The sequence below is a fragment of the Panthera tigris genome, chromosome B4 (genome assembly GCF_018350195.1).
Source record: "Panthera tigris isolate Pti1 chromosome B4, P.tigris_Pti1_mat1.1, whole genome shotgun sequence".
Lineage (NCBI taxonomy): Eukaryota > Metazoa > Chordata > Mammalia > Carnivora > Felidae > Panthera > Panthera tigris.
In genome coordinates, this window is record NC_056666.1 from 58,973,337 (window position 1) to 58,992,410 (window position 19,074).

The window sequence follows — 19,074 nt, forward strand, 5'->3', positions numbered from 1 at the left end:
TCGTGAGTTCAAGTCCTGCGTCGGGCTCCGTGCTGCCAGCACAGAGCTTGGAGCCGGCTTCGGATTCTGTGTCTCCATCTCTCTCTGTCCCTCCCCTGCTCATGCTGTCCCTTTCTCTCTCTGCCTCTCTCTCTCAAAAATAAATAAACATTAAAAAAAATACTCTTTACATTTATTCTTAGGTTAAAGTACTTAAATGGCCTCTCAAATTTTAGAATAAATGTGAAGCTTCTGGAAAATAGACCATGTTGATCTAATATCTCCTTATGCCTCCTGATAGATGACCCAATATCTCCATGGGAATGCAGATGCCACGGAAACAATACCCTGAATGTGACAAAATTTAATAACTTGGAATTGTTGCACCCAGGTTTTTTGTCTGCAGTATATGTCAGTTTAGTATTTACCCACTTTATCTTCCTTTTGTAGGTTATAAGTCACATAAATATAGAGATAATGTGGGGTGCCTGGTTGGCTCAGTTGGTTACGCATCCGACTTTGGCTCAGGTCATGGTCTCATAGTTTGTGAGTTTGAGTCCTACATCAGGCTCTGTGCTGACAGCTCAGAGCCTCAACCCTACTTTGGATTCTGTGTCTCCCTCTCTCTCTGCCCTTTCTTTGCTTGCTCTCTGTCTCTTCCTCTCTCTCAAAAATAAACATAAAGAAAATTTTTTTAAAAATAGAGATAATGTTAATTTGGGCTGATTTATTGAATAGTCATTCAGCAAATATTGATGAATGGTCCCCAATACATACTATGGAAGCATAAAAATAAATAAGGCATGAATCTGGATCTCTTAAAGAAGGGAAATTAATGTGCATTGAAGGCTTACTCAGTTAAGCATTGAGCTACGAATTTTGATATATGTGGTCTCAATTATACTCCCCAAACCCCACAAGATGGCATTATATTCCCCACTTTCCAGATGAGGGAACAATAGTTCAAGGTGAAAGGAAACTTGGCCAAGATCACATATCCAAGATGTGGAACCAGTGTGCCTACTTAACTATAAAGTCCATGCCCTTTCTATGATATGACAGTGCATAGCATCCAAGAGAGATATGACAAGAGACAAAATACATAGAGTACCATGGAGCAAAGTGTGATGTGAGGACTTGCTGCTGGTTAGTGAAACCAGAGAAGGATTCACGGAATAATGGCATTAGAGCTGGTCTTAGACAGAGGGTTGGAGTTCAATAGCTAAGGAGTTTGGGCATTCCGAATGGAAATACTATAACTGAGAGTCTCTACATTAAAGATGAGTAATGCAGTTAGGCTGGAAGTTGAGCTACAAACAGGAGAACATTGGGTGAAAAGGTGGGCAAAAAAAGAAGGAGGCTGATTGTGGAGCACCTCACAGGCCAGAAAATTTGGAATATTAGAGTTACAGACTGTGCCATGCTATTGATAGCCTTTTGAGTAAGAAAATGATGAATTCACACTGGAAAAATTAATCTGGCAGCATTGAGCAGGATATTTTGGATGTGAGCCAAGGTGAGCCTGCAAAATCAAGGTGTGGCTGTGGAATGTGTGGAAGAAAGAGACTGAGACTGGGAGAGCAGATTCATTAGCACATGGTAACTAGTGCACCTAGAATGGGAAAAAGGAGATGTTAAAAACGATGGAGAAGCTCCCAGCCCAGATAACTGAAGGCACCATGGGATATCATCAGCTGCAATGTGGAGGTCAGGATAAACTGGTAGGTCAGAGGAAGACGATGGGAAGTCGGGATGCACTGGTTTTTAGACATGGTAAATTTGGCTGCCAGGAAGTCATGCCTGCATAGATGTCAGTCAATAATTGAAAACAAAGGACAAAAGCCTGGAGAGAGTTTGGAGCTGTGGTTGCACATTTGGCAGTAATCTGCATAAAGGTGGTATTAAAGAGGAGGGCAGAGAGAAGAGACAAGAAGTCAATGATAAAGTCCGAACTGCTTATCCAGTGGTTGGAAAAAAACATTGGGCCTTGTGATGGAACCAAAGAATGAACAATCCAAGGCAGAAGAAAAGGTCAGCAGGAAATTAATGGGGAGAGTTGAGAAAAACATTCAATTTTGTGATGAGGGTTATTGTGATGTTTTAAGGAGTGTATAGGTTATAGGTTTCTTTAATAACTGTGAAAAACCAAAGAGAATTTTGACAGCAAAGGGAAAGTTTAGAGGAGCAGAAATAGTGGTTAAGTGATGGACTTGTTTTGCTATTCATGTTTCTTGTTAGAATACAGGAGATAGGATCACATCCTCAAATGAGGCTCGATTCTTACTGATACATTCTTCCAAAGAACCCTTTCTTCCAAAGTTGAATACTGACATAATACATATTATGATCATGAAGAAAAGGGTTTACATGAATCACTGTCGAAGCAAGATCCTGTGACACAAAGAGAGATTTTCAAGGGCAGCATCTTCTTTTCCCCCATGGGACTCATGCTTCCACACATTTCTCTTCCCTAAATCCCCCAAATTATTGTACAATATCTTCCTTGGCTCCATCCCAATCTTGCTTCTCTCCATCTAATTTAGATCTAGAAAGACAAGACTCTTTTTGCTGCCTCATTTCCTTCCAGCAAGTGTCCCTTCAGCATTGTGCAACTTATCCTTGTGGAAAGTTCTCCATCTTTATCTTGAGTCACCAAAGGCTCTACTTCAGTTAATATGTCTCTGGCCTTCTCTGCTTTGAAATAGTTGATAATCAGTCTCTGTCTTCCCAAGGATGCACCCTCCCCTCATGTCCACATGCCACACATTCCTGGTTCTCCTCACACCATTCTGACTGGACAGATTTGTGTGTGTGCGTGTGAGCGTGTGTGCGTGTGTGTGTGTGTGTGTGTGTGTGTGTGTTCCTCTTTCTCTCTTAACTCTTCAGTGCTAATGTTTCCCATGCTAACCCATCTTCTTCTCTTCCCCACTCAGAAGTCTTTCTCCACACTTCTGCTCCACACACAGACTGAAGATTCCCCAACTGCTGTCTCTTAGTGCAGACTCATTCTCTGAGGCTCAGACCTATGTTGACCTCTGTGCTGGGTGTGTCCCACTGGGGTGTTCAATGTATGCTGCAATTTCAGTATTTCTGAAGCCAAACTCAGCATATTCCTCTCTAAATTCTTCTTCTTCTTTTCTTCTTAAACTCAACTGTTGGTACTACCATCCACCCAGACACCCAACTATCTTTCATATCCATTTCTAACCACTGAGATTTAAAAATTCTGTCCCTAAATATTTCATGACCCAATCCTCTACCTTTAATACTGCCACCCTAACTCCTACATCACAGTTTCATTACTTTTCACGTGGACTACGTCCTAACAAACAACCTCTCATAGCTGCCCTATTGCTCTAAAACAAAAATTAGACCCTGTATTCCTCTCCTTAAATTCTTTAATGATTCAGCATCCTCTATAAGTCTACAGGATAAAGTCTAAGTTTTTTTTAACATAAAAGGCCACATATGATCTGGCGAATCTCTTCCTTGGACATGCCTTGCTCCAAAATTCATGCTCCAGAAACACTGAGCTCCTTAGAGTAACTGAAGACTTTCATTGTGCTGTTCTTATCCTCCATGCCTGTTCTTATGCTGGTCACTCTACTTCTACCCATTTTAATACGACTAATTACCCTCCATTTTTTACCATCAGCTCAGTGACCATTTCTCCTTGAAGCCTTTCCTGACTCTTTCTTGACTGTCCCTTACCACAACCTGAAGGGGTATAACAACCTGTGAGCTTCTCTATTATGTCTCTGAAAGTGTTTTTTTTTTTTAATTTTTTTTTTATTATGAAATTTATTGTCAAACTGGCTTCCATACAACACCCAGTGCTCATCCCAACAGGTGCACTCAATACTCATTACCCACCCACCCTTCCCTCCCACCCCCCATAAAGCCTCAGTTTGTTCTCAGTTTTTAGGAGTCTCTTATGTTTTGGCTCCCTCCCTCTCTAACCATTTTTTTTTCTTCCCCTCCCCCATGGTCTTCTGTTAAGTTTCTCAGGATCCACATAGGAGTGAAAACATATGGAGTCTGTCCTTCTCTGTATGACTTATTTCACTTAGCACAACACTGTCCAGTTCCATCCATGTTGCTACAAAAGGCCATATTTCATTCTTTCTCATTGCCACGTAGTATTCCATTGTGTATATAAACCACAATTTCTTTATCCATTCATCAGTTGATGGCCAGTTAGGCTCTTTCCATAATTTGGCTATTGTTGAGAGTGCTGCTATAAACATTGGGGTACAAGTGCCCCTATGCATCAGCACTCCTGCATCCCTTGGGTAAATTCCTAGCAGTGCTACTGCTGGGTCATAGGGTAGGTCTATTTTTAATTTTTTGAGGAACCTCCACACTGTTTTCCAGAGCGGCTGCACCAGTTTGCATTCCCACCAACAGTGCAGGAGGGTTCCCGCTTCTCCACATCCTCTCCAGCATCTATCATCTCCTGTTTTGTTCATTTTAGCCACTCTGACTGGCGTGAGGTGATATCTGAGTGTGGTTTTGATTTGTATTTCCCTGATGAGGAGCGACGTTGAGCATCTTTTCATGTGCCTGTTGGCCATCTGGATGTCTTCTTTAGAGAAGTGTCTATTCATGTTTTCTGCCCATTTCTTCACTGGGTTATTTGTTTTTCGGGTGTGGAGTTTGGTGAGCTCTTTATAGATTTTGGATACTAGCCCTTTGTCCGATATGTCATTTGCAAATATCTTTTCCCATTCCGTCGGTTGCCTTTTAGTTTTGTTGATTGTTTCCTTTGCAGTGCAGAAGCTTTTTATCTTCATGAGGTCCCAATAGTTCATTTTTGCTTAAATGTTAAATAGCCATGATACTTATTGTGTTTGTACTCCACAATAGACTGTGAATACCCTGAAGACGGGCATGTCCAATTCATGTTTGTTTCCTTGGAAGACAGTTCATTGTTACAGTTCATTATTTGGTACACCTCCAAGTGTTAGAGGAATGTTGGAAAGGTTTGGAAGATCCACTGAGGAGAATGAGATAGTTGACAAAAGGTGAACCAAGGAGGAAATGGGATTTATTGAAGGCCCAATTGGAGTTATAGAGGATAATGTTGTAGTGAAGCCTTCACTCTTGTTTTGTGACTTTAACAAAAGATTCTTTAGCTCAGCATGGTAAAAAAGATGGTGAAGGTAACCTGGACTTGGTGATTATTCAAGGAGGAGGAAGGATTCTAGGGTGCTAGGCCAGCTACAGAGACAATCAAAGCCAGAAAGGGCTGTGGTATATTGAGAATAGGGTAGAGCTGAAAGGAATGATGAGGCAAGGAGAAAGTTGGATGAGTCTGAGAAAGCTAATACACTGGGAGAAGGAGAGGAGAGTATGGGGTGTGAAGTGGTGTGTGTGTGTGTGTGTGTGTGTGTGTGTGTGTGAGAGAGAGAGAGAGAGAGAGAGAGAGACAGATGAAAAACTGAGAGAAGTTACAGTCAGTGAATAGAAGTTCAACATGCTAGAAAAATCATCTGTGGATTCACAATCTAACAAAATAAAATAAAAATCATTCTGTCATTTAATCAATATGTTATTGTGATTAAAAATCTGTTTTCCAGTTGGTGTAACCTTTTGCAACACATTCTACAGTCAGAGAATCATACAGATTGCAGAAATAATGACAAGATAGCTTTGAGATATAATTCATCTATCTATTTCTGGAAGCAGAGAAACCTAGTCCAATCCTTGGTTACATAGTTTTTGTCCAGCTTTCATTTTGAAATTATTTTTCCCAAAGTATGACAAATAAAAATCACTCTAGCCCCTCCTTCCTCCTGGACAGTTTCTTCATCTATTATTTTAGTATTCCGAGAACACTTACCACAGATGAAACATGTTGTCTTTAGAATTTCTTCCTTTTTCTGTTTTTCACTTCTGAGATCAGCAAAAGTATCAATGATAACACCAAAAATCAAGTTAAGAACGATGATGATAACAATGAAATAAAAAAGAAGGTCATATACCACTCGGGCAGCAAACAAGGGCTCCTGAAATAGGATATTTTAAAAGTATATCAATATATATACACATTTTCAAGGCAAGTTGATTTGGCATGTTGTCTAACATGGAGAATATATTCAATTAATGTTTCCTGAATAAATACAAATGGTACTCCAAGTTGGAAAAAAAATGACACACACTTTCTATCTTCATATTCTTTTCCTTAAGTGTCGTGAAATAAACATCACTTCTGTTTCCCAGAAGCCCTTGTATTCTCTACGACTTCTACCCCTCCCAACAATCAGACACGTACCTTTTCTTTTCTTTCTTTTTTTTTTTTACTTTTTATTTTTTTTATTTATTTTTTATTTATTTATTTATTTATTTATTTATTTTTATTTTTATTTTTTATTTTTTTTTCAATATATGAAATTTATTGTCAAATTGGTTTCCATACAACACCCACTGCTCATCCCAAAAGGTGCCCTCCTCACTACCCATCACCCACCCTCCCCTCCCTCCCACCCCCATCAACCCTCAGTTTGTTCTCAGTTTTTAAGAGTCTCTTATGCTTTGGCTCTCTCCCACTCTAACCTTTTCTTAAAAACCACTTCCCTGTATGATTCTGCTAACTGCATTTTGGCACATTGGGACCCTATCCCAGAAGCTACACGAAAAGCAGACAAGTAGCCATTCCAAAAGTCAGTGATTAGGGAGCTGAGAAGGACTTGTCAGTTTCTAGAGTAGATTTTGTTCTTGGCCTTATAGGGTCAAGGACACACAGCTCCAGGTTACTTCTCTTTGATGGACAGTATGAAAACACACATTAGAGATTCTAATCCAGCTGTTTCATAGATGAGGCACCATTAGATGAACTGACAATATGCTACAGCTGGCCTGTTGGAGAACTGAGATTTTTTTTTTATGTCTCCAGCCTGGCGCTTGAGAGTTTTGTAGCTAATGAGAAAATTTTCAGCCTTGCCATTTTAATATATGAAATCATGTTAGAATTTGTTCAAATTTTATATTCATCATGGATAAATAATGGTGGCCATTACTATTCAGAGACAAAGAGTAAAATCTTCATGCCTGAGAAGACTGATAGACAAGGAGCAGCATAGTTTCTGTTATTTATGTAACAATTAACTCCTGTATGAAGTTTGTAGGCATGATCTCATTGTTGTAATACAATACACAGTTCAAATTTGGAAACTTTTCATGACATACATAGATTTTTTTAGTACATTAGCTATTTCTGTGTAATTATAGCATACAATGAATTGGTTTTAATGGCCACCGTTATACTTTGAAAACAAACAACATGATATGGTATCCTGAAAACAAAAACAATACTGTTAATGCTAGTAAGAAGGTTTTAAAAAAATGATTATGTTCAGGGGCGCCTGAGTGGCTCAATTGGTTAAGTGTCCAACTCCCAGTTTCAGCTCAGGTCATGATCTCACAGTTCCTGAGCTGGAGCCCCCCGTGGGGCTCAGCGCTGACAGTGTGGAGTCTACTTAGGATTCTTTCTCCCTCTCTCTGCTCCTCCCCTGCTCGTGCTCGTGTGCTGTCTCTCTCTCTCGAAATAAATAAATAAATTATAAAAAATGATTATATTCTCCTTGAAAAAATGTTTTTTTCTCCAGCTTACATCTTTCGATGGCCTTCTCAGAACATCTCCCACGCCGCCGCCATTCCTGAGGCCCTGGTTCAGGACAGTGACAATGCACATAAGGAGCGTGTCACACGTCCTTTCAATTCCATCTTCATACTCTTCATCTGCTATGAAAACACACAAATTAAACACCGCAGCAAGCTCATGTTTTTAAATATGCTATCGTCTACTTCCGAATCTCAATTTCATTATAATTGTGCCACGACACAATTTTTTGAGATCACACAACATGCATTAAATGTTGCAGCATGTGACTGACACAGACTGAGAAGATCACACAATGGGATTCTGAAATATTTGTCTTCTTCCATCGGTGAAAAAATCACAGGATGAAAAGTACAAAATATAAGAAAGCTAGTATGCCTTGTGCACTGTGTCGTGTGGGGAGGCTGTGGTAAGAGCTCAGGAAAACAGCTCACCCAGGAGGCAAAGATATTGCAGGTGAAGGGACATGTGAAGGCAGTTACATGGGCGTGGCTTCAAATTCTACTCTGTCCCAGTACTGAGACTTCAGCAGTCACTTGACCTCAATATCCTCATCTATAAAATGGGGAGGTCTGATTAAGGGTGAAACCCTTCAGAACCTTATATTTAGGATATGTAAAACACTGCACAGAGATTAGCATACACCTAGTAGGTGCTTAAAAATTAGAGCAGATATTATTTCATTACTTTAGCTAAGCATCTAAGCTATTTTATTTATATATTTTTTTTATTTTAGAGAGAGAGAGAGATAGTGTACACACACACACGTACACACACACGAGTGGAGGAGGGGGAGGGAGAGAAGGGGAGACAGAATCTTGAGCAGGCTCCATGCTCAGTGTGGAGGCTGACGCAGGGCTCGATCTCACAACCTGAGCCAAAACCAAGAGTTGGATGCTTAACTGACTGAGCTACCCAGGTGCCCCTAAGCTCTTTTAATGTTGAGCATTGAGCTATGGACAAGAATCACAATGTATTTATGTGAACAATTTATTACATGGGAATGTACTTATGTGAAAATATTTAGTAAGAGATGGGGAGACAGAAAAGATACAATGTGACAGAAAAATTCCTGGTCTTATTTTGTTTAAAGGTAAAGTTACCAGACTTGGTAATTATTTCCCAGGCATTTAAAATAGTGAAAAGTTCATACTAAATTGGATATTAGAATCAGGATTTTCTAATATTGGTAAGTGAGCAGAAACGTATTTTTCTTGTTACAAGGTTAAAGAACCATAAAGGCATTGACTTTTGGACTTGTGTGGCCACAGTGTGTATGTCAAAGCAGGAGTATGGAAACAACCAGAGGGAAAAAAAAAGAAAGAAAGTCTAATTTTGTCTACATGATCCAACCAACAGCCTGTTTGGTACTTTGTTATAAAAAGCCTGATCTTCCTCTTGTGAACTGACTTTAACTTCACATGGATAGGGGATCCCAATACTTTCACCTTATTCAGAGCTGTTTCTTTTTAGAACATAAACATATACCTCGAGTGGAAAGCTGAAGTCAGAGATGGGCAAGTATCAAGCTCAGCTTCAAAGCTAGCAGCAGATTCTGAGCCAGACCACTTGCCTTAGAGGTGAGCCTTGAGGCACATTCTGATTGAGAAAGTAGAAGAAATAAAACTGCTTTTGGAGGAAGGAGAAATGGGGAAGAGGTGAGGCTCGCAGGGGCAGCAGCGCAGAGGAAGAGACGAATCAGACAGAGAAATCTCAGCGTGCAACATGCTAGTTAGGTCTCTGACACCTGAAGGTGGGTTCTAATGTGATGGCTAGGAAGACCATAAAGAAAACTGGTTAGAAACGCATGAGAGGGGGGCACCTGGGTGGCCCCTTCACCTAAGTGTCCAAATCTGGATTCCAGCTTGGATCAGGATCTCATGGTTTGTGAGAATGAGTATCAGGCTCTGTGCTCACAGCATGGAACCTGCTTGGGATTCTCTCTCTCCCTCTCTCTCTACCAATCCCCTGCTCTCTCTCTCCACTCTTTCTCAAAATAAGTAAATAAACATGAGAAAAAAAAATAGAAATGTATAAGGGAATTAAAGGAATTTTAAAAAGAGAAACACGGTTTTCCAGTAATGAGGTCATATGGAATAGGTCTATATGCTACTTTGCTATGGTTAGACTTTCAATCAAAGCAACCTTATATTTAGTGGAGGGATCTGGGTTCATATATTTAATCAGAAACTACCTGGTCATGTCACATAAGTGCTTACTAATGACTTAATATGTGCCAGATTGGTCAGTACATAGAAGCCACATGAAAGTCCTCCCATCTCTCCCCAAGAATTTAAGAATGAGGTTGTTCATTCTGTCACAGGTGAGCTAGTAAAATACGCACACAATTCACATGATTAGCCATTGTGAAATAAAATTCATTGGCTGCAAATATATATAATGAGAGTACTGACCTTCTGTGTGGCATATAAACAGGGGGAGAATACCCAGGTCAGGTCAATGACAACAATTGATATTCACTCGATAATATCCGGTGCAGAGGCATGCTAGTTTTATATAGCAGCCTCCAAGAGCTTGGTTTTAATAAGGCTCTATCTTTGTGAGATGGATTTATTCACAATATGTTAAGCCAAGTTCCCAGGCCTTCAGGCTGAAAGCCAGGCCCTGAGTCATAGTAAATTCACCTAAGTAAATGCCACCTTGTGGAGACCTACCTACATAACCACCTTGCCTTCTCTATGCCAAACCTGTCTCATCTCACTACCTCAACAGACCCTGTGCTAAGTGCCGGGTATACAGGTGGGGAGAGCAGAGTGTGGGGGTCCCTAGGAGATTTGTGGCTTCCTAGGAAAGATGTGTCAGCAGGTGAACAAAGACAATGCAATGTGCAGGCAGGGTGGTATGCATCTCACAGGATGGGGGGCATTGGGGACAGCATCTTGAAGGAGGTGGCGCCTGAGTTGAATATTGAAAGAGATATTGCCTGGCTAGTAATATCAGCAAAGTAAGACATTCCAGGCAGAGAAAGTGGGATGAGCAAAGGTCAACAGGCATGAATGCATATGAGGTGCTTTTGGAACCGCAGGTGTATTGTAATGACCGGGCCTTTGGTGCATGTAGACAAGTGTGAGAAGAAAAACAGGAAGGGGCCTGTTTATTATGGAGAGACTCACACACTCAGATAAAGGGTTTCAACTTTATCTGAAAGCCAAGAGAAGCCACTGGAGAACTTTAAATAGGGGCAAGGTGGTTTATCAACTAGCTGATGAAACAGTATGAGATAGAATATTTACTTAAATAATAAGGCAAATTCACATGTGTTTAAAGCCACAGAAGTGATACAAAGAAATCAGAATAGAGAAAGAACACTTAATACTAGGGATAGTGAGAGGGGAGTCCCTCTAATGACTATAGCCTCTGAGTTTGCCTTGAATATTCAATGGATTAAAATAGTAGCAGAGAGGCATTCACATGGTATGGCCACAGAGCCCAAGAGGTAGAAAAACATTCACCTATATGATGAAGATAGAAGATCAAATAAACCAGTATGTAGAGGAGTGGAAGATAATTCTGGGGAGAGAAACTGGGGGCTCTCTGTGAGTTTGGGTTTTATTTGGCAGGCAATGGAGTATCATGAAAATCATGCATTGGGGTAGGGGAAAATATACCCAAAGCAGTGATTTCTGGTAAGCAGTCTAGTGGTGATACAGTAGGTGAATTGAAGAGAAGAGAATGCCTGGAGGTAGAAAGACCAGATAGGAGGCATAATGTGTGATGAGCCTCAACAGAGTGATGGCCATGAGAATGAAAAGTATGGATGAACAGGAGGTGCCATGACCCTAGGCATGAGGGAGAAGGCAATGTTACACATCCTACTGAAGCTTCCAGCCAGAGCTTACTTGGGAATGGATGGTCCCATTAAACCACAGAAATTGACAACTGAGAAGGGGGAGCTGGATGTAAGGTGTTATGATGAAGACAAAGAAAGAATTTCAGATGATTTCTGTGTGTGTAGATGAGAAGATGAGCAAACATTTTTAAATTTGTTAAATGTTTGTTTATTTTTGAGAGAGAGACACAGAGCACAAGCAGGAGAGGGGCAGAGAAAGACGGAGACACAGAATCCGAAGCAGGCTCCAGGCTCTGAGCTGTCAGCATAGAGCCTGATGTGGGGCTCAAACCCAGGAATTGCAAGATCATGACCTAAGCCAAAGTCGGATGCTTAACCGACCAAGCCAATCAGGCACCCCAGAAAACATTTTTAAAAGCTACAGAGCACAAGACAGCTGGGAGAGTAATGTGACCTTAAATTCAGGAAGAAAATAACTTAAAGATGGAGAAGGCACAAAAAAGTGTAAAAATTACAGAAGAGTCAAAGGCAATGAGAAGCAAGAAAAGGTCTATGGATTGAACATTAAGGTCATCAGGAAACAACGGGAAGATGGTAGACAGTGAAACAGAAGACGACTGATGCAGAAATCAAGGAGAGAGGGTAGGTCAATTGTTTTATAGGAAACTTTGGTCCTGAAAGGAAGGAGATGGATTAGTTTGTGGGGATAACAGAGAGCAGAGGAAGGTTCAAGCAGATGGTAGCAAGGAGATTTCAAATGCAAGAACAATAATCTAGCTAATGGTGGCGAGGGGGTAATGATGAAAACAGGCAGTTATAAAAGAAGCGACAGCACAGGGGCACCTGGGTAGCTCAGCCAGTTAAGCATTCAACTCTTGATTTTGGCTCAGGTCATGATCTCACAAGTTTGAGCCCCATGTTGAGCTCTGTGCTGGCAGTGCAGAGCCTGCTTGAGATTCTCTCTCCCTCTCCTTCTGCCCCTCCCCTGTTCTAAATAAATGGATAGATACATAGAGAGATAGATAAATAAATAAATAGGCTTTATGGAAAAAAAACAGTGACAACACATGCTTGTGTACAGGCAAAAGTAAAGAATTCATGGAAATAGATGGGCCATGTGGACACACTTAAAAAAACTAAATATATACCTGTAAGAAACTGAGGACACACTTGGCACATGGGGGGTAACAAACGTAGGTATCATAATTTCATTATTGGTGATAGAGGGCTACAAAATCTTATACAAAGTTATAGTTTTAGTATAACAAACTTGATACTTGAACAATATGGGGTTAAATTATCCTCCTTTTCAGTTGAGTATTAGTAAAATAAAGTGGTTTTTCTTAATTCATAAAAGAAATTGAAGTGTTTTATATGAAGAAATGAATAAAAATATATTCGATTGGCTCCGATCCGAGGTGTTAATCTATAAATTTTTTCAAATATTGGGCATGCTTGAATTAAGAGCTGTTAATAAGACTATTTTTTTCTGTTTTAATAATTAAATTATCCATTTTTAATGATTTTTTAGAAACAACAGATTATCACTGAGATATATATCTGAAAGCCTGAGTGCAATTGAAAATTTCTTGTTTGTTAGTTTTAAACTTTAACTACAATCGCTTCATTATGGACATTCTTTTTTTAAAAATTTTAACTAGAAAGAGAGACTTAAAACGCGGGGCCCCCAGTGGGAAGCCAAGATGTAGACTGGCACTAAGGCTGATTGGTTTCTGCTATTCCTCAGTCTTTTTCATTAAAGTAAAATACCAAAACATGTTACATTTGAATTACTCATTAGTGTGAGAAATCTGTGAACTTCCTCCCTTTTCTGTATATTCAAATGACCTTTCCTTGGAAAATAATTGTAACTGTGTTTTGTAAATTGCCTAAAAAAGCCCTAAGCTTTCTAGAAAATCAGTTATTAAATTTTTCTGGTGTTTCTTTGGTGATTATATTTGTCTAAGAATTCAGGTAGGTCTGCAGCAAATGAAATAAAAGTTCTTTTTATTTTTTTTTCCGACCACAGTTGGTTGCCAGTTACCGTACGAATGTGCGGCTCCTGGGACAATGACCCTACCGGCATCTGCTGGAACTTCCTCGGGGACCGGCTGCTGGGCTTCCCAGTCACCACAAGGCTTGTTATTCTGCTACTGTGTATGTGTCTGGGCCTTTTGTAACACGGACCTGCTGTCCACAAGGTAACAAACCAAGGCCGTCACAAATGCACACTAGGGTTTGCAAATTAAAATTTAATTCTGATTGTAGACATAGAAAAGTTATTTTTAAATCTCAGTGGCACATGGTGCACAGCAAACACCAGGTTCTGGCTTTTATTCACTTCTGCAGTAAATACATGTGGCCAAGGGCTAGAGGATCAAATCTGTGGACTTTTCAGCCCAATGAATTTTATCACTTAACCGTGCCAAACGCAAAACGGGCACAGGGGAAAGAGTAGACACATTAATACAGGCATTCCTGCAGTTTTAAAGACAGATTTAGGAATGATTGCCATCAGCTCTGGCTCCCAACAGTGTTCCTGTCACCCTCTGGGGCTGACATTCCTCTGCTGTCCTCATCTCCATTCTCTGGGAGCTTCCCTGCAAAGTCATACCTGCCTTTCCCTGCTCCCAGTGCAGGTGGAGCCTAAATAAATGGAGACTTTGCTTCTGGCGTAATAAGCCAGGAAGAATTGTCCCCATCTGTCTATCCCGAAAAGGGAAGTTCTCTTCTTTGGGTAATATATGAGGTGAGTCACAGGTTGTAGAGGTTTTTATGAGAAGCCTTTTATGAGTTTGTATTCAGAGTTGTAAATCAATATCCAAATGGACTTTGTGATGGAACAGAGTTTCTCAACCTCAACACCATTCATATTTTGGGCTGGATGTTTCTTTGCTGAGGGGGGCTGTCCTATGCATTGTAGGATGTTTAGCAGAATCCCTGGCCTCTATTCATCAGACGCCCCTAGCATTCCTCCCAGTTAATCCTTTAACTAGAAGACAATAAAACTTAGAAGACTGGAGGACAGGCCCTGGAACTGGAGGTCTAGCTTAGTCTACGAGCTATTGTGACCTTACTTAAAGTTTGTGTCCTTCAGTGTTTTTACGTATAACGTGAGGATAATTAAGAGCATCTATCTACACCCTTGACATGCCTCAGGGCCCTCACCCATGCTGTTCCCTGTGCCTAGAATGTACTTGCACTACCTCTTGGTGTGATTGGCTCCTTTTCATGCTCCAACTCTCAATTTAAATAATCCCTCCTCAGAAAGGCCTTTCTGTTTGCTCTACCTACAGCCAAACTCTCTTGTGATTATTTATCATAGCGCCGCTTGTAGGACTCACCATATTTTATGACTTTTTATGCCTCCCCCTCAGTGTTTTATAAGTTCCATAAGGACTAGGATCATGTTTGTCTATTCAATACTATGTCTTGAACACCTAACATGGTGGCTGGCCAGTAGTACAGGCTCAACAAGTATTGCTATATGAAGGAATGAATAAGTTTTATAATTATAATAATTAATTGATTATTAAGGTTTTATTAATTATTAATAATTCTATATATAAATATATAGAATTTACGTATAACGTGAGGATAATTAAGAGCATCTATCTACACCCTTGACATGCCTCAGGGCCCTCACCCATGCTGTTCCCTGTGCCTAGAATGTACTTGCACTACCTCTTGGTGTGCAAGAGGTAGTTTTTTTATTTATCTATATATATTTATATATATATTTATATATATATTTATATATATATATTTATCTATATATTTATCTATATAGATAAATATATAGATAAATATCTATATATTTATCTATATAGATAAATATATAGAATTATTAATTATATATAATTAATAATATCATCATCATGTGTACTGAATCGACTTAATGAATTTCTGGTTTTACAAAAATATTCACTTCACTTTTTTTTAAAACGTTAAGATCAAAATGTCACAATTAGTAACAGCACATAAAACAATTACAATAGAATGCCTGGTTGGTTATCAATAACAATTGTATAAAGCCTAAAATTTGTAAGATTGTACAGAGCTGGGCAACCACGTCCTGGGACATGCTCACAGCACATAAGACCGGGAAGATCTCACTCCAGGACAAGAGCCTCTGGCAGCTATTTCCCCGAGTCTTAGGAGCTTCTGGCTCCCATGCTGGGGATGAGCATCACTAGCTCAGCCACTGTGCTGGGCCCCTGGGTCTGCCGTCTTTATGGTCTCTGGCAGGAAGAATGCTGGCTTTGTGTTTGGTTCACTGGCAAAGTAATATTCTTTTCTTAAAATCAAACTATAGGTAACGTATATTTGCTTTAAAATAAAGGAAATAATTGTAATGTAATATTCAGAGACAGAAGAGCAAGGCAGGAATTGAGTCACTATATACTTGGGACACTGTTGTTAGAATATTTGTGCTAAAAAGAAAGTAAAATTTTTAACCTATTATTTTTCACACTGTTAAGGAGAAAGAAGGCTGTATTGAAAAGAAGATAACAAGTTCTAGTGACAATAGACTGAAGTTCAAGATGGGGTAAAGATCCTAAGAGCTATTTAGTTTTACACAGCAACTTAAACTATGCCCAAGTTTTTAAAATAGCTATGATATTTCTTTTTAAATCATGAATAATAAGAAGAGAGGAGCATTTAGAGACCTGAATTTGAGATTGTGATAGATTCAGCAAACTGCTGACAAATAGGCCTGATGCTGATCCCCAAGATAACATACCAAAATGGATCATTTAAAGGATGGTGTGGGAAGAAGGAGGCGTCAAGAGAAACCAGCATGGGTTCACACTCACCTCAAATTGGGGATGTGACAGACATGTGTCTGGGATTTGGCAAGGAGACTCTGAGGAGTCCCATGATTTTTCTTTTAAAGATAGAGAAACATGGGCTCACTGATAGTTTATTTAAGACAGAGTTCTCTGTGGCTGAAGAATTGCACAGAACATGACTATGTCAGTCTGAAAGCATGTTTCTAGTAGCATGCTAAAGATTTTGAGCTTAGCACTGTCCTATGTAACATTTCTAGCACTTTTAATGAAAATCTTCCTTTGCAGAGGTGGGCAATTTTGTTTTTCAAAGAGGCAGATGGGAAATGTTATAGGCTTTGTGGGTGACATAAAGCCTCCATTGCATCTTTTTCTTTAAAGAAAATACTTTTTAAAAATGTTACAACTAGTCCTAGCCCAAGGACTGTACAAAAACAGGTGGCAAATCAGATTTCCCCGCGGGCCATAGTTTGCCAATCCCTGTTCTACAGCTTATCAACTTGAGGATGACATAAGAGAGAATGAGCATATTGCCAAACAGAATCAGGATCCATAAAGATATCATGAGCCCTGTGACAGGTTAGAACTAGAAGGTGCTGGAAACCTAGAGTTCAACCAGGCAAAACAACTCCTTGTCTATTTCCAGGACAAACTGAGATGGCCTTGGATTAGGGGTGGCAGAAATAAGTAAAAATAAATGCACCGTTTTATGCTTGAAATTCCAAACTCCCAATTACATGAGTACAGGATAGGCATTTATGGCTTAACAGCTGAACCAGTGAAGAATGGCATGTTAGCCAAGAGTCAGCCAAATCTGGGTCAAGGGTATGGTGTGATTCCCAATTCCACTATCCAGAATAAGATAACACCACTCAGCTTCTTGCCTTGGAGTGTTACATCAAAAGTCACTGCTGTAATATGTAGGGAAGGCTGAGGAAATTGGAAATGTTTAGACTGGAGGATGCATGTACCAGGATTTTAGAAATTGCAGAGCACAGTAAAGCTACGCAAGCATGGAATGAGCTGGTTTGTTGTTTGGAAGCCTTAGCCCAGTAGCCAGGACTTAGGGGAGGAAAGAAGCCTGGGAGGCAGTTGCTCACAGTTCCTTTGACTACTGAGACATTAGGATGGAATGTACATGTGTTTATTTCTCCCCTTAGGTCATAAAGGTTGAAATGTTTCATTCGCCAAAGGGCATATCCATTTTTCCTCATGCAACAATCCAACATCTCAAGGAAAAAGGCAATTTAGGAAAGAAGCCCCTATCATTATGATCAGAGAAACAGTGTGCTCCCAGATGGAAAGGGGGGACTCTGTCCTCACACTGTGCTTAACTCTTCCTTCCATCATCTCCCCTGAGTCCACTGTTGCCTTTCATAGATGTAATACAGACTGGATCCACTCCTTTTTTATATATAAAACTCTTCAAATATTTAAAGATATATACTCCCTAAATCACTGCTGCTTCTGGAAAGAGATCACTAATTCCTTCTACAGTTCATTAAATTTCACATATGCCATAGTTTCCAAACCATTGAGAACAATTTAGAGTTTCAAAAATTCTTTTTATGAGCATGGTTCCCATTTGCTCCTTTGGAAGCAAGGAAAGTATCATATTCTCTCTGTCTGTCTGTCTGGTCCCTCACCCCCTCCCACTCTGGGCAAACCATGTGAACAAAGTCCAGGAAATTTGCATAACATATCTAAGACAGAGAGCTAGAAAGTGGGAAGTCCAGGATTATACCAAGTCTTTTGAGTTCCAAGCCTGTGTGTTTCCAGATTCTCTGTTAAAGGCTATACATTTAAAAGGGTGTCAAGTGTGGTATGGGTTTGCAATTTGGTAATAGTATTTTTTTTTTAATTTTTTTTTTCAACGTTTTTTATTTATTTTTGGGACAGAGAGAGACAGAGCATGAACGGGGGAGGGTCAGAGAGAGAGGGAGACACAGAATCGGAAACAGGCTCCAGGCTCCGAGCCATCAGCCCAGAGCCTGACGCGGGGCTCGAACTCACGGACCGCGAGATCGTGACCTGGCTGAAGTCGGACGCTTAACCGACTGCGCCACCCAGGCGCCCCGGTAATAGTATTTTTAGCAGCAGGTACCACAAGGTAAATCTGATAAATCCTCAAGAATAGGAATAATATAAGGAATGGGGTGGGGATACAAAATGACAGATATGGGAATCCTTTCTCTAGTTTGAAACTTTTTGGTTCTTTTACCCTCCATGATTCTATTTCAATCCACCAGGAAATTCTTAGAGCAACTCCCTTAGCAGTAATAAACATAACTACAAAGTATCAGGTTTGTACTGTTCTGGGGTCCTTTTTACAGACCTGTATTTGAAGCTGGTATTGTGGGTGAGCAGTTGTCCTTTTCACATGTTCCCATCATTGAAGTTAAAGTCATAGTAGGAACTTCATTACTCCCTGAGAACACACAAATTAGAATATGGTATAGAGACAAATACGCAAATGACAAGAAATGAACATATAGTTACAAAGGCGTATAAATAAAAATCACTACTACCTCAACTTAGCTGTGATCCTAAAGTCTTTTAGGAACTTGGTTTGGAACTCTGAACACAGTTTTGTGTATTGAAGGCATTTTATAAATAGGGAGTAAGTTCACAAGCCAACCCACTAAAAGCCTTTTATACCTTTTTGAAGTGGCAAAGATAAAGTATTAATAATAATGCAGACCTTAACCACCATGTACAATGTTTCCATGGCCAAATGCATTCAGGATTCAGACTTGGAATGACAGAACACATTTCCCCCAGAGCAGTTGGTTTCCCAGATTCTAAGCCACTGGTTAGTCCCTATAGCAGGTAGAGACTTTCAGGTCATGGCAGTTCTAACAGTACAGTTGGGG

General features: G+C 39.9%; 1 protein-coding gene across 2 annotated transcripts in view; it reads right to left on the minus strand.

The window, feature by feature from the left end:
• The window catches only part of ITPR2 (inositol 1,4,5-trisphosphate receptor type 2), a 487,005-nt gene that overhangs the window by 53,535 nt on the left and 414,396 nt on the right, over nucleotides 1-19,074 (minus strand). The window contains exons 52-54 of one of the 2 annotated variants that reach the window (XM_042991994.1): nucleotides 18,537-18,629; nucleotides 7,592-7,719; nucleotides 5,822-5,987 (exon numbers count right to left, since the gene is read on the minus strand). In XM_042991994.1, the coding sequence (XP_042847928.1) occupies nucleotides 5,822-5,987; nucleotides 7,592-7,719; nucleotides 18,537-18,629 (387 nt within the window). Of the gene's footprint in view, nucleotides 1-5,821; nucleotides 5,988-7,591; nucleotides 7,723-18,536; nucleotides 18,630-19,074 lie in introns of both variants that reach the window. The other variant, XM_042991993.1, reaches the window with a different exon arrangement.